The sequence below is a fragment of the Salvelinus sp. IW2-2015 genome, linkage group LG34 (assembly GCF_002910315.2).
Source record: "Salvelinus sp. IW2-2015 linkage group LG34, ASM291031v2, whole genome shotgun sequence".
Classification (NCBI taxonomy): domain Eukaryota; kingdom Metazoa; phylum Chordata; class Actinopteri; order Salmoniformes; family Salmonidae; genus Salvelinus; species Salvelinus sp. IW2-2015.
Window position 1 is genome coordinate 3,927,201 of NC_036873.1, and position 13,969 is coordinate 3,941,169.

Sequence of the window (13,969 nt, forward strand, 5' to 3'; positions counted from 1 at the left end):
CTCTTGAAGCATGTGGGAACAGCAGACTGGGATAAGGATTGATTGAATATGTCCGTAAACACACCAGCCAGCTGGTCTGCGCATGCTCTGAGGACGCGGCTGGGGATGCCGTCTGGGCCTGCAGCCTTGCAAGTGTTAACACATTAAAATGTTTTACTCACGTTGGCTGCAGTGAAGGAGAGTCCGCAGGTTTTGGTAGTGGGCTGTGTTGCAAACAGGATGCATATTGTGGAATATTTTTTATTCTGTAGTCTTCCTTATTTTCACTCTGTCAATTAGATTAGTATTGTGGAGTAACTACAATGTTGTTGATCCATCCTCAATTGTCTCCTATCACAGCTATTAAACTCTGTTTTAAAGTCACCATTGGCCTGAAATCCCTGAGCAGTTTCCTTCCTCTCCGGCAACTGAGTAAGGAAGGACGCCTGTCTCTTTGTATTGATACACCATCCAAAGTGTAATTAATAACTTCACCATGCTCAAAGGGATATCCAATGTCTTCTTTTTTTTACCAATAGGTGCCCTTCTTTGCAAGGCATTGAAATACCTCCACGGTCTTAGTGGTTGAATCTGTGTTTGAAGTTCACTGCTCAATCTGAGGGACCTTATAGATAATTATATGTGTGGCGTACAGAGATAAGATAGTCATTCAAAAATCATGTTAAACACTATTATTGTACACAGAGTGAGTCCATGCAACTTATGTGACTTGTTAAGCACATTTTTACCCCCAAAAGTATTTAGACTTGCCATGACAAAGGGGTTGAATACTTGACTCAAGACATTTCAGCTTTTCATTTATTTATTATTTGTAAACATTTCTAAAAACATAATTCCACTTTGACATTATGGGGTATTGCGTGTAGGCCAGTGAAAAACAATCTATTTAATACATTTTAAAATCAGGCTGTAACAACAAAATGTGGAAAAAGTCAAGGGGTGTGAATACTTTCTGAAGGCACTGTATGTCTTATATATCACACAGTGTCTGGATGCAATATTTTACTCAGGAATATTCAACACTGAAATATTTTACTCTCATAATTCCAAATGCATCTGTGGATGTTTTCTGCTGACAACAATCACAATTCATCTTTGTCTTTAATGCAGGGTTTGATCTAAATGTGAGAAGCTATCGAGTGGAATGGTTTCTTTCTATGTTCTAGAATGGGATTGTTTTCTGCTGGTGTGTCCTTAGGTAGCTCTTCTCTGAGAACCTCTTCCTGCAGTGTGTACAGGCAAATGGCTTCTCTCCCCTGTGGATCTTCATGTGCATGTTCAGCTGGTGCTGTCGAGAGAATCCACCCTCTGGTGGATCTCCACCTTCTGGGGGCAGCTGAAACCTTTGTTACAGAACATGCAGAGGAACCATTTCTCTTTACTATTGACTGATTTTGCTCCCCATCCCCGCGATTTGGCCCTTTGAGTTCAATACCTGATCGAAAAGGACGTTTGAATCGGAAGGCCCCATCGATGAGGAAACTGGGTCGCAATCCCTGAACATGTGGAAAGGGGAGTGGGTCGTGAATATTTGGATTTGTCTCTAAACTTTCCCTGTAATCTAAGAAATCTCTGCATTCCATGTAGGAGGAATGTCGCCTTCCGCTTTCCCTGCCCTTTCCTATCTAGGCACCCTTCAGAGTATACACTACTACTGTACAGGTTCCAGTTCCCTCTAGACAGATCAGTCTGTGTCTAAATCCAAGGATATGTTGCCAGGGTCCATCTCTGTAGCGTAAAAACAAGACAGATAATGGCCGCCAATGTCTAATGCATCACTATCCCCACAGGAATTAACCGTCCTCTGGCTCTGCTGAAATACCTGTAAATATTCTGTGGGAAGATCCTGTGTGTAAGAGCCTTTGTGTTACAGTTAAAGTCTTGGTGTACGTCTCTGACATGAGGACGGTGTTCGGCGTTCCACTGACGTCACTGATGTTGCGTTGGGTCCTGGTCTGGGGCATGGTGACGGTGGGGAGGTCCTCCATGGCTACAGGGGGCATCACTCCAGCCGCTGCTCTAGTCTGGATGTCTCTGTTGTGTCTTAGGTCCTCTCCTGCTTGACCCCAGGACCTGCAGTCTGTACATGATTTGAATTGGATAACAATGTCGCTGGGAAGTCTCACAAGCACCCCTATGGCAGATAAATAAGGATGAACATGTAAGAAAATTAATAGCTGAGGGGAGCCTTTCTGAAATAAACGAGCCACATTTGATGTACAGTAATTTTCTATGTATCACTATGACACTAACCTCTATCACAATAACATGCTGGGTTGAGGTTCCACTCCCCTCAGCTGTGTCACGCTGGTTTCCCAAAGCCCCTGTGGCCTCAAGTGAGATGTCCTTCACCTAAAAGTGTTATTGGGGGGAAAGGGGGTGGTTCAATTATGTACTGTCCACGTAGCGTCGATTTTGACTAGGTAGGATGCAGCTAATGTCAGAAGTCACTTTTCGTATCAGGTTAGCGGACTTTACGCAGCTTTGGATACTTCACGTAGCAGGTTATTATAATTAGGTTAAGGTTAGGAAAAGTATTAGCTAAAATCCCCAAATTCTCACCGACGCAACTTTTGACATTAGCGGCATGACATGCCTTCTAGACAAGACCCACAGCATCCGCCTTCTGAAAAATGTACCTCTTGCCATTCCTCTGTATCGGTCGAAGATCTTGTGGGACGACTGGTGAGGACGCGCTCTCGTGCCACCAGTTCCAGTATCTGTAATTTCCTCCATAATCCCCTGTTTTCTTTCTGGCTTTGAGTTATTTCCAAACTAAACACTGCATAGTTGTCGTCTACGAATTTACAGATCTCTGCCACGGCTGAATTCGCTAGCAGCTCCATGATGGAGGCTATTTGAGTGTGAAAATCCATACAGTTAGCTAACGTTACCTAGATAACATCTATCAAGTAAATTCGGACTCCAACGCGATTTAAATTCTACATGGAGTGATGTTGTGCAGTTTTGAGTTCCAGGATGTTAATAAAAGTCTAAATATCAACAAAAATGCTAACGTGGAAATTGTTATTGGTCATTGTTTACTTGCGTTTACGCAGATGTTATTGGTTGGCGGATAAATAAAAAGTCTATGCGCGCTGTTCTTTGAAATACGGTATTGCTTATTACGTTACACATCAAATCTCCTATTCATGGGCCTTTCCGCATTTGAGGGAGAAAAAGAAGTATGTCCTCCGTGAACCGGAAACCGATAAGTGGTCTTCGTCTTCGAGGTTTAACTGCGGTTGGCATCCAATAAATGTTGCATTGCCGCCACCTACTAGACTGGAGTACAACTCAATTATACTTTGCAACTCACTTATACAGTTCGACAAAAACAACAACACTGAGTTAGACATGGGATAAACAAACGTACAGCCATTAAAACAATAGAAAAATGAAAGGATAGGATACCACACACCCTGTAACTTTTCTGATGTCAAATCTCGCACACACAACTATCTCTCTGCAGCTGCCACCACAACCTCAATTTTCGGAGACTTACGTTCCATCCCTGCAGTACAGTTGATAATCATTGCTATAAATGCAAAAAACATTACTGAAACATATCACTTGTTGGTTTATCTTTCTGTACTGGTACAGATCTACTATTCACACCACTCCTCTCAGGATCCCTCCCACTTGACTCATCTTCCCCTACTTTCTTCACTGCCTCAGCATAAGACAACTTCTACACTACTCTAACCCTGGAAACCTCAACCTGCATCTCTCGCACGGGACATTTCTGATCTGATTTTAGCCTACTTGGTAAATATGTTCTTCTTCTTGAACTGCACTGTTGCTTAAGGGCTACCTCTTGAAGCTAGAGGGCAGTATTTTTATGTTTGGAAAAATAACGTTCCCAAAGTAAACGGCCTATTTCTCAGGCCCAGATGCTAGAATGTGCATATAATTGACAGATTAGGATAGAAAACACTCTAAAGTTTCCAAAACGGTCAAAATATTGTCTGTGAGTATAACAGAACTGATTTTGCAGGCGAAAACCTGAGGAAATCCAACCAGGAAGTGCCTCTTATTTTGAAAAATCCCTGTTCCATTACCTGCCTTTCCTCCATTTAAAGGGATATCAACCAGATTCTCCAATGGCTTCCACAGGGTGTGAACAGTCTTTAGACATAGTTTCAAGCTTTTATTCTGAAAAATGAGCGAGATTTATCAAATCGCGTCAGTGGACTGCCAGATGTCCTTTGATTAGTTCATGCGCGCGAATGTGGTAGCTCGTCATTTTCTTTCTCTCTTGTATTGAATAGTTTACCGTCCGGTTGAAATATTATCGATTATTTATGTTAAAAACAACCTGTCTCATCGCGCTCCAGCGACTCCTGTGGCGGGCCGGGCGCAGTGCGCGCTAACCAAGGGGGCCAGGTACACGTTGTTTCCTCCGACACATTGGTGCGGCTGGCTTCCGGGTTGGAGGCGCGCTGTGTTAAGAAACAGTGCGGCTTGGTTGGGTTGTGCTTCGGAGGACGCGTGGCTTTCGACCTTCGTCTCTCCCGAGCCCGTACGGGAGTTGTAGCGATGAGACAAGATAGTAATTACTAGCGATTGGATACCACGAAAATTGGGGAGAAAAGGGGATAAAATAAATAAATAATAATAAAAAATAAATACATTTTAAAAAACAACCTGAGGATTGATTATAAAAAACTTTTGACATGTTTCTACGAACTTTACGTATACTATTTGGAATTTGTCTGCTCTTCATGACCTGCACGAGCCTGTCGATTACTGAACATAACATGCCAACCAAATGGAGGTTTTAGGATATAAAAATAATCTTTATCGAACAAAAGGAACATTTATTGTGTAACTGGGAGTCTCGTGAGTGCAAACATCCGAAGATCATCAAAGGTAAGCGATTAATTGTATTGCTTTTCTGACTTTCGTGACCAAGCTACTTTGCTTCTAGCTGTTTGTAATGTTTTGTCTACTGATTGATAAACTCACACAAACGCTTGGATTGCTTTCGCTGTAAAGCATATTTTCAAAATCTGACACGACAGGTGGATTAACAACAAGGTAAATTGTGTTTTGGTATATTGCACTTGTGATTTCATGAAATAAATAAATAAATGCAATTTTTTTTGAATTTGGCGCTCTGCAATTCAGCGCATGTTGATGAAAATGATCCCGCTAAAGGGATCTGTGCGCCAAGAGTTAAGGACTTGTAAGCAAGCATTTCACGGTAAAGTCTACCCTTGTTGTATTCGGCGCATGTGGCAAATAAAGTTTGATTTGATGGGCACCCCTACAATTAACACATACCACTACTTTCCCCAATGCTACAAATTCCTTTGTCTCATGCCCTTCTGCACACTTCTCACACCTAGGAACCTCCCTCCTACACACTGCTGCCACATGCCCATAAGCTTGACACCTGTAACAACGTAATGTATTCGGCACAAAAGCTTGTACAGAATAACTTATATATCCTAACATCACTTTGTCGGCCAAAGACAACATCAAAACTCAAAAGAACAGACAATGACTCTTCTGTTTCATCACTCACGCCACCCTGTCTGTGCGACGAGCATCACAACCACTGGGAATCTTCCCCTTCAGTTGGTCAACTTTTACATTTACTGCTACCCCAGTAATCACTCCTTTCAATGGTGCCCTTTTCTTGAGAGCAAAACAATTCACATTTCTTGCCCCCATTTGTTTAACGGCGAGCGCCTTCTCCCTCTGACCAGCAGAAACACAAACAATTATCACAAGACCACTTCTGGTTACCCTCATCGATTCCACAGCACCCAACTCTATTTTCACCCACCTTGAAACCACAAATGGATCAGCCAAAAGGCAAGGGTCCACTTTTCCCAAAAACTTCACTCCTACTGTCACAGACTCTTCTTTATCCTGACCCTAAGTGCAAGCCTCAGGCTCCGAGAACTTCACCACACCTACCACCTCTGATACTTTGACCTCATTCACTTCTATTTATCCTCCTGTCTTCAGCTCACTCTGCTTACACTTTATATCATTCTTTTTTAACAAACCATCTCCCTTTTTCTCGCCATTTTTAACCAACTCAAGCTCACCATATTCCTCCCTCTCTCTCTTAGACCTCCTCTACCTCTCTTTTTCCCTCCATTCCTCCTCCATATTCCAAGTATACGTCTCCTTCTGATAATACTGCACTTCTTCTGACATACATATTGTTCTTGCCTTGTGCCTTGTCAAGGGACGCCATTTAACCGGCTGTCACAATCTCCGAATAATCAGCACGAACCCCTCGGGATGTAGCGCTCAACAGTGCATCCCACTTATAAAGCAGCTGCTTAGTCTTCAACAGCATCAAAAGCTACCACAACGCTTTTCCATTTCAAACAAGCGCGCTCTTCCAACCACCATCCACCCAGGTGCGCCTTCCGTCCTAGGATAAGTGGTCGAGGAGATATGAATTCATTAGTAGTCGAAAGGAAGTGTCCTCCCCTCCTTGATAGTCTTTTTGAAATCTACCATGCCACCTTTAAATCAGTTTTTGTTTTGTTGGTGGAGAAAAGCATGCAGATGTTTAAAAACAAATATGCTACTTATGTTTTATCTTGCACAACTAACTTAATTATCACTTTACACATTTATTTTGGGATCCAGCCTTAAACATTATTTGCCTCATGACCCGCGAATATGGAGAAGCAGTCTCAATTCATTCAAGCGCATTCTCGTCCACATTCCCTCTCCTCGATTACCTTTGACCTTATTCAAAAGGAGGCCGGAGGAGAGAGGACACAGGATGTCCTCAAAACCAATTGAGAAAAGGCCACGATCAGTATCTTTCAAGCTCAAAGCAGACTTGTTTAGTAAAATTACCGTAAATGACCTAAAAAGAATGGTTGGCTAGATCCAATCGGTGGCAAGGACAGACACCTATAGGTTCGAAGGAAGCCAAGGAGACTAAGGCCAATTTGAATTCTAAATGATAAACAAGCAAATACAAAATCAACACATCAAAAGGACAACATGATTTCTCATTTATTAACAGATTTGCTCACCTATTTTTTTGTACAAAACTATTGTTCAATCCTGGTAGTTAATTGCACTCACCTGGTGTTCTAGGTCTGAATTAGTCCCTTATTAGGAGAGGATGAAAACCAGAAGGGTTTTGGCCCTCCAGGACTGACATTGAATAGCGCTGAGGGACTTAGTAATCCAAAAAACCCTCATAGCCCAAGACACTTCACATGATAACTATTTCAGCTAAATAATGGTTCCCAGATATCCTGTGTACATCTCAAGCCACACTACTATGATTTCTCCCCATTGTGGACACTCCTATGTTTGATAAGGTTACTCTGGAAGGAGAAGCTCTTGTAACACAGCTTGCACATGAAGGGCCTCTCCTTGGTGTGAACAGTCTGGTGCTGCTTCACATAGTTTGCATGAGCGAAGCGCTTCCCACACGTGGGGCAGGCGTACGGCTTGTCTGCGTCCGTCTTAATGCTCGGCCTCCCACGTTGTGACCCAATGACACCAGATGAGGTAGAAGTAGGAGCCAATTTAGAGCTACCTCCTTGACCTCTAGCCATTGTTTGGGTGTTGTTGGGATTGTGTGCTGTGTTATAGGCTAGGTACCTCTCATGGTGAACGCTAATCCTGACCCTGTCTGTATTCGTGGGGTTACCATGAGGCAGCTGAGGAAGACTAGACCCAGGTCCAGGCCTTCTATGAACCCAGTCACCAGGCATTAGATGAGACCCTGAAGAAGACAGACTTCCTGATAGACTACCGCCAGGGGGGTTTCCCACCACTCTCTGTGAAGGCTGAAGCCCAGGGTGACCTGCTCTGTTCATCATGGATACTGTGGTGTTTGTATCATAGGAACAGGAGGGTCGATCTCTATCAGCCCCAGGACCTGCTCCATCCCTGCACTGAGACTGGGAAGAGAAGGGTCTGGGCTGCAGACTGGATCCCTGACTGGAGCCTCTGTCACTCTGATGACCACCAGGGCTGAGATTGTTCAGTCCACCTGTCCACTGGTTGTGTTCTGTGTGGTGGTGGAGTCTCTTAACCTCGCGTTTGGGTCCTGGTTCCGACTCAGAAAGGAAGAGCGAAGGCTCCTGGTCCAGGATCCTGATCCGGGGCCAGGGTTTGTGATCAGCCGCTTCAGAGGTCCACTCTCTCCCACCAGTAACACTGGATATCAGCAGGTCTTCTTCGACTGCAGACTGCAAAAAAAGATTGTACAGAAAAGCGTAAAGGTTTATATAAGAAACTCTGATGTACACACAGAAACACTACATGATATTATAAACTGTTAACCACAGTCAAGCCCATCTCTAATACTGTGATATAAGTACCTAACAATATGGAGCCATTGGAGTTTATTATTAAAACAATTCCATATGTGTTGATTTAAGAATGAAGTATAATGTTTTGGTTCGACTGAGATGAGGGTAACTCAGTCCCTAAAAATACAAATAAAAAATCAAGTCAGCAGTGTCAATGTTGTATTTCGTTTCAACAAAATAGCCATATGCTCACATAACTTTGAAGTACAGTACTTTTATCGCACAAAACGATACATGACAAGTAAAATATATTTTCTCACTATGTTAATGTGACCAGATAGAAGTTTGGGGTCAGACCCTGCCCCTACCTGGTACAGGAAGGTTAAAAGGTAAACAGTATGGCAGACGGCAGTCTCTCTTACTTGGTCAACACTGTCCACGCTTTGCTAACAGCGGGTTATTCAAGCAGTGTTGCGTGCAGTTAGACGATGGTCATTGGTCCGGTATGCTTGCTTCACCCTGAGCTACAACTGACAAACGGGAATATAGTGTTTGTGTGAGAACCTGCGTTGATGTTTTGAAGAACTGTTTTGGACATTACATTGACTATTGTAATGCAAATGAGTTACTGTCGCTTTTTGTAAATGAAATAAATGACATGCGCCATTTCTCTCAAAAGGGAAGACTGATAGCAGGTGTGTGTAACCAGTCCTTTTGAGTCCTTCCGTGTGGGTTACAGATAAGAAACGTTATGTTACTTCTGCTGATTGTATTGATTTTTGTAAAAGCTCACTGGTAGGGATTGTCAAACGTTCGCCTGCCGACAGTGCCTCTGAACAGTGTCGACAGTCAATTCTATTTTGTATTCACACAGCAAAGACCTTGATGTCGTCTGCCACTCAGCCTTGTTACAATTCTCCAAATCAGAAGGTGGCAGTAGCATTGCTTGGTAACGGATGTCCGTCTGTGTTTAGTTATGGTCTAGATTCCAATGTTTGCTAACTAGCTGTGCTAATGTTGATTATTGTTGTTGTTGTTGTAGAAAGCCCTTGTTGATACTAGCCAGACGGCCACAACAAGATAACTACCTAGTAAGATAACAATTTTTTTAAATTCACTCTCCATAATCCCATACTACCAGTACCAGCCCATGGCCAAATGTTTAACTATCTAGTTAACGTTAGCATATTCGCAAGCTAGCACAACATGGCTAGCTAAGGACACTGCACTAACACAGGCAGCTGTTTCATGGAAACTAATCCATTGTGATTTAATTATGTCAATACTAGCTACATCACGAAAAGCTGCCACAACTGTCAGTAAGAGTGTCCATGGATTGAGTATTTGAATGAAGAGATTGAGATACAACTGTCCAGTTTGAGTGTTTTTCTGCAGCGAACTGATAAGACGAGCGACCCAGGGATGTGTGAGCTTTGATGACCTTTAACAGAATGTGACTGGCAGAACGTGTGTTGTATGTGGAGGATGAGGGCTGCAGTAGATATCTCAGATAGGGGGGAGAGAGGCTTAAGAGGGTTTTATAAATAAGCCTCAACCGCATTGCGTCTGTGCTCTTAGCTAGCTACCATCCTATAGCTTACATTGCATATGAAGTCTGGCTCATGACATTTAACCATGGATGTAGAGAATATGCCATATTTTTTTCCTCCTTTTGTTGTCACACATTTTAGCTCCCCCAGTTCGTGCTCTCGGATTGGCTCAAAGTCAAGTTGTTGGCCAATGACGAGCATTACAATTCTACAAGTAGAAACGGCAGGTTCGTCGCTACCGGGTCGGCATACATCAGGTAACGCTTTTGTTCTAGCAAGAGAAGGAACGGCCTCCCACTGTGATAAGTACCTATCGGAAGTGTATCTGCGGTGAGATTCTCAGTGCGTTTCATGCTTAACCAATTGCATTTTCATCTTTAAACCAGGCATTGTAGCCATGCTGTATTTCTTACATTGTGTTCTGTTTTTGGTTTCAGATTTGGCCTTTGTCACTGTTTCTTAGACCTGAATAACTATATGAGCTATAATAGCTACTAGAACTCTATATGCATGAAGCATTTTACCTAAATAATGTGAACCTGATCTGCTCCTATACAGACCCATTGATTCTTTGCTCTTTCGTTGAATAAATTATTTTTATAAAAAGGGAAACTGTACATTCTCGATATTACGTAAACTTTTCTGTACCTTCGCTTTAATAAAATACCATTTAGAATCCTTTGGAAAATATTTAACATTACACACATCTTTATGTCATCTTTACTTTATGTCAAGTAAAAATGACACTTAATAAGTGAAGCATTCTTACAGACACCATCACTACCTCATCATACACATTCTTTCCTCAGTTCACCTCATCCAGTTCCCTATACATCCACAAGCAACAGAATTAACTACAAACTAACTATACATGGTCACTATACATGGGCCATGTGCATTTTCTGCTGGTGTATCCTGAGGTAGCTCTTTTCTGAGAACCTCTTCTCGCAGTGCGAACAGCCTCTCTCCCGTGTGGACCTTCGGGTGCTTCTTCAGCTGGTGCTGGCAGGAGAACCTCTTCGCACACTGGGGTGCAGCTGTAGGATTTCTCCCCTGCCACATCAGGACGAGTGTGAAACACTGGCCTGGCACAAGTGACAGCTGAACGATTTCGCCCCCGTGTGCGTCCTCTGGTGGATCTCTGCCTGTTTGGGAAACTGAAGGCTTTCCCACAGAATGAACACGGGAAGCGCTTATCTTTGCCACCGGATCTACTGATAGCATTACTTCTACAGTCATTTGTGAATGGGCTTGTGTAGCCATTTAGTGTTGAGGCATTGGCATTGTCTGTCTTGTTTAACATTAGGAGAGTGTGAGGAGGATGAAGGGAGTGTCTGTGTTGTCACAGGGTCCATGTTCCAGTTGATAGATCCTATAGAAGGCAGGCTGAAGGCAGCACCTGTTTGGGGGTTAACCTGAGGTGCCATCAGTCTCTCTGAATCACAACTATAGGAGCAGGACGGAGCATCGCTAGCCGAGTCTGTGTCTGTTTTCTTTCGCCGCATACGGACACCTCCCTGTTCCTGCAGACCAAATCTACCCCTTGTCCTGGTCACAGCCAGTCTGTTGTCATGGAGTCTAAGATCGGTTGTTGTTTTGTGTTTGACTGTCTGTTTCTGGTTTTGGTTAACAGTATTGTTCCCCAGCCCAGAGTTCAAGACGCTGTCCCATCCACTGACCTCCACAATGTCGCCTCTGGTCCTAACCTGCTCAGTGATGTCGTCCCCTGGGCTCTTGGCTGCACCGGTCTGGGAATGCAAGCTGGCCGCCCAGTCTCCTCTATTAGCCTTCAACCAACCACCTGCAGGAAGAGGTTAGAAAATACACTTTACAAACATGACAGGGAAAACTCACTTTATTTTGGTCAATTAACTGGTCAAGTTCAGAAATTATAATGTGTTTTTTTTAATGTAAACATACGTTCTATTGATTTTATGACTGAGGAGAAAATAGCCAGGTGCATCACTATTCCTTTTGAAGATCTATTACTGTATGTAGACTATATGCATTGTTTTACGTCAGATTTTTTATTTAACCTTTATTTAACTAAGCAAGTCAGTTAAGAACAAATTCTTATTTACAATGACGGCCTAGGAAAAGTGGGTTAACTGCCTTGTTCAGGGGCAGAACGACAGATGTTTACCTTGTCAGCTCAGGGATTCGATCCACCAACCTTTCGGTTACTTGCCCAACACTCTAACTACTAGGCTACCTGCCGCCCAGATAGTGAGACGATTCCTCCAGCAGTTATGAGGGATGAGCCTTGCATAGAAGCGATGCCACCTGTTGGAAAACAATGTGCTATATGTATTTCTCCCTTACCTTGCTCCCCCATATTTAGTCCACTCAGCAGGTTAATGCTCTCTGGTTCATCTTCTATTGTCTCCTCTTTGACTAGCAGCAGATCAGGCTTCCCATCCTCCATGTCTACTAACTGTAAGAGATACAGAATGAGAGGATGTTGGATCAAGAAATCTGATATGAGCATCCTGCTATGGAGCATCTTCTGATTGGGCAATGAGGGATTTATAAGAGTACTATGCAACTTTTAGTTAATTTGATACGATGCAAACGTATTAATTGATTTGATTAATTTACACTCTTTAATGGTTTGATAATTCAAAGGCATAGTCGCACACTTTACACAGAATTCATAAAAACCTGGCCCCGTACCCACAAAGAGTGCTGATCTAGGATCTTTCCATATAGTCTTATTCATTATGATCTAAAAGGCAAAACTGATCCTAGATCAGTCCTCCTACTCTGACCTAATACCATTCAGACAGTAGTTTACAGTGGGCTCACCTCAGTGAGACTGTGTTTTGTCCTGTGCTGCTCAGCTGGTTCCTCTGTGGGTTCAGGAGGTGTAGTCTGGTTGTCCTCCATGACCATGGTCCCCTCAGGGTTCCCCAGACCCTCCTCACACTCCTCCTCCTTCACCAGCAGCACCTCCTCCTCCTGGAAGAGACAGGTGATACATATTACACAGCCACACACTCCCTCAGGTACGTACACACACACACACACACACACACACACACACACACACACACACACACACACACACACACACACACACACACACAGATAAACACACTTTCAACATGGAGTGTTAACCCACACCCCTACGTTTGAGTCCTATACTGTAGTAACAGAATGACTTCATTATTGTTAAACCCATCATGGTGGACATAAATATTATGTTGTGGGTAAAAATAAGTCAGCTATGATAAGTCAAAAGTCAGACAAACCTGACTAAACTATTTTGACGTGTACAGTAGGTGTTTGTTAGTGTGTGGGTATGTGTAGGTATATTTAGTAAGTGTATATTGATTATAAAGATAAAACTATTGTTGGGTGTATGCAGAATAGGGTGAGATTTGATGTATACTAAAGAGTCTCAATGAAAGTCTTGGAATTAAAAGTCCCATTTTGTGTTTATTAAACAAACAAGTTTTAAATACACCATATGAAAACCACACATACACGTGTGAACAAAAAATCTGCATGAAGTTGATGAACTGCATTCTTTTTCTCATTAAAAGTGTGCTTGGATAAAAAAGTAGTTGAATGGAAGTAATGAAATAGGCATTTGTGAACATCATATAGCCTACACAGTACAAACACAATATGTAACAGACTTTTTATCCTACACTGTTTGTCATTTTACCTTTACATGTTTATGTCATTTAGCAGACACTTATCCAGAGCGACTTACAGGAGAAATTAGAAATTGCTCAAGGGCAGAGACAGATTTCACACCTAGTCTGCTCAGGGATTCGAACCAGCCACCTTTCGGTTACTGGCCCAAAGTTCTTAAACGCCAGGCTACCTGCTGCCCTCTAAATATGACTTATATATTCCACAATGTCTGGGCCTTGCATTTCAACACACTTAGTTGTTGTGGAAATTGACCCACGACTGCGGTTTACTTTGTGCATCTACAGTKCCTTCGGAAAGTATTCAGACCCCTTGATCTTTTCCACATTTTGTTAAGTCACAGCCTTATTCTAAAATGTATTAAATAAATACAAATTCTCAGCAATCTACACATAATACCCCCTAATGACAATTTTTAATCATTATTTACATTAGTATTCAAAMTATTTGCTATGAGACTCAAAATTGAGCTCAGGTGCATCCTGTTTCTATTGATCATCTTTGAGA

The 13,969-nt window shown here is 42.6% G+C and overlaps 3 protein-coding genes and 1 long non-coding RNA gene across 8 annotated transcripts in view; 1 reads left to right on the forward strand and 3 right to left on the reverse strand.

Annotated features, from left to right (window-relative positions):
• Window positions 1-13,969, forward strand: part of LOC112067942 (uncharacterized) — a 539,689-nt gene that overhangs the window by 163,067 nt on the left and 362,653 nt on the right. The window lies entirely within an intron of this gene.
• The window catches only part of LOC111958455 (uncharacterized), a 320,242-nt gene that overhangs the window by 3,137 nt on the left and 303,136 nt on the right, over window positions 1-13,969 (reverse strand). The window lies entirely within an intron of this gene.
• LOC111958448 (uncharacterized) lies at window positions 791-3,252 on the reverse strand. The gene is made up of 3 exons (XR_002876527.2): window positions 2,640-3,252; window positions 2,254-2,352; window positions 791-2,134 (listed from the first exon to the last, which is right to left on the reverse strand). It is a non-coding gene; the product is annotated as an uncharacterized lncRNA (long non-coding RNA).
• Window positions 6,975-13,969, reverse strand: part of LOC111958399 (transcriptional repressor RHIT-like) — a 35,828-nt gene continuing 28,833 nt past the window's right edge. For both annotated transcript variants that reach the window (XM_070437179.1, XM_023979655.2), the window contains exons 4-7: window positions 12,608-12,760; window positions 12,125-12,236; window positions 11,482-11,603; window positions 6,975-8,189 (exon numbers count right to left, since the gene is read on the reverse strand). In XM_070437179.1, the coding sequence (XP_070293280.1) occupies window positions 7,269-8,189; window positions 11,482-11,603; window positions 12,125-12,236; window positions 12,608-12,760 (1,308 nt within the window). In that variant the 3' untranslated portion in view covers window positions 6,975-7,268. The remainder of the gene's footprint in view (window positions 8,190-11,481; window positions 11,604-12,124; window positions 12,237-12,607; window positions 12,761-13,969) is intronic.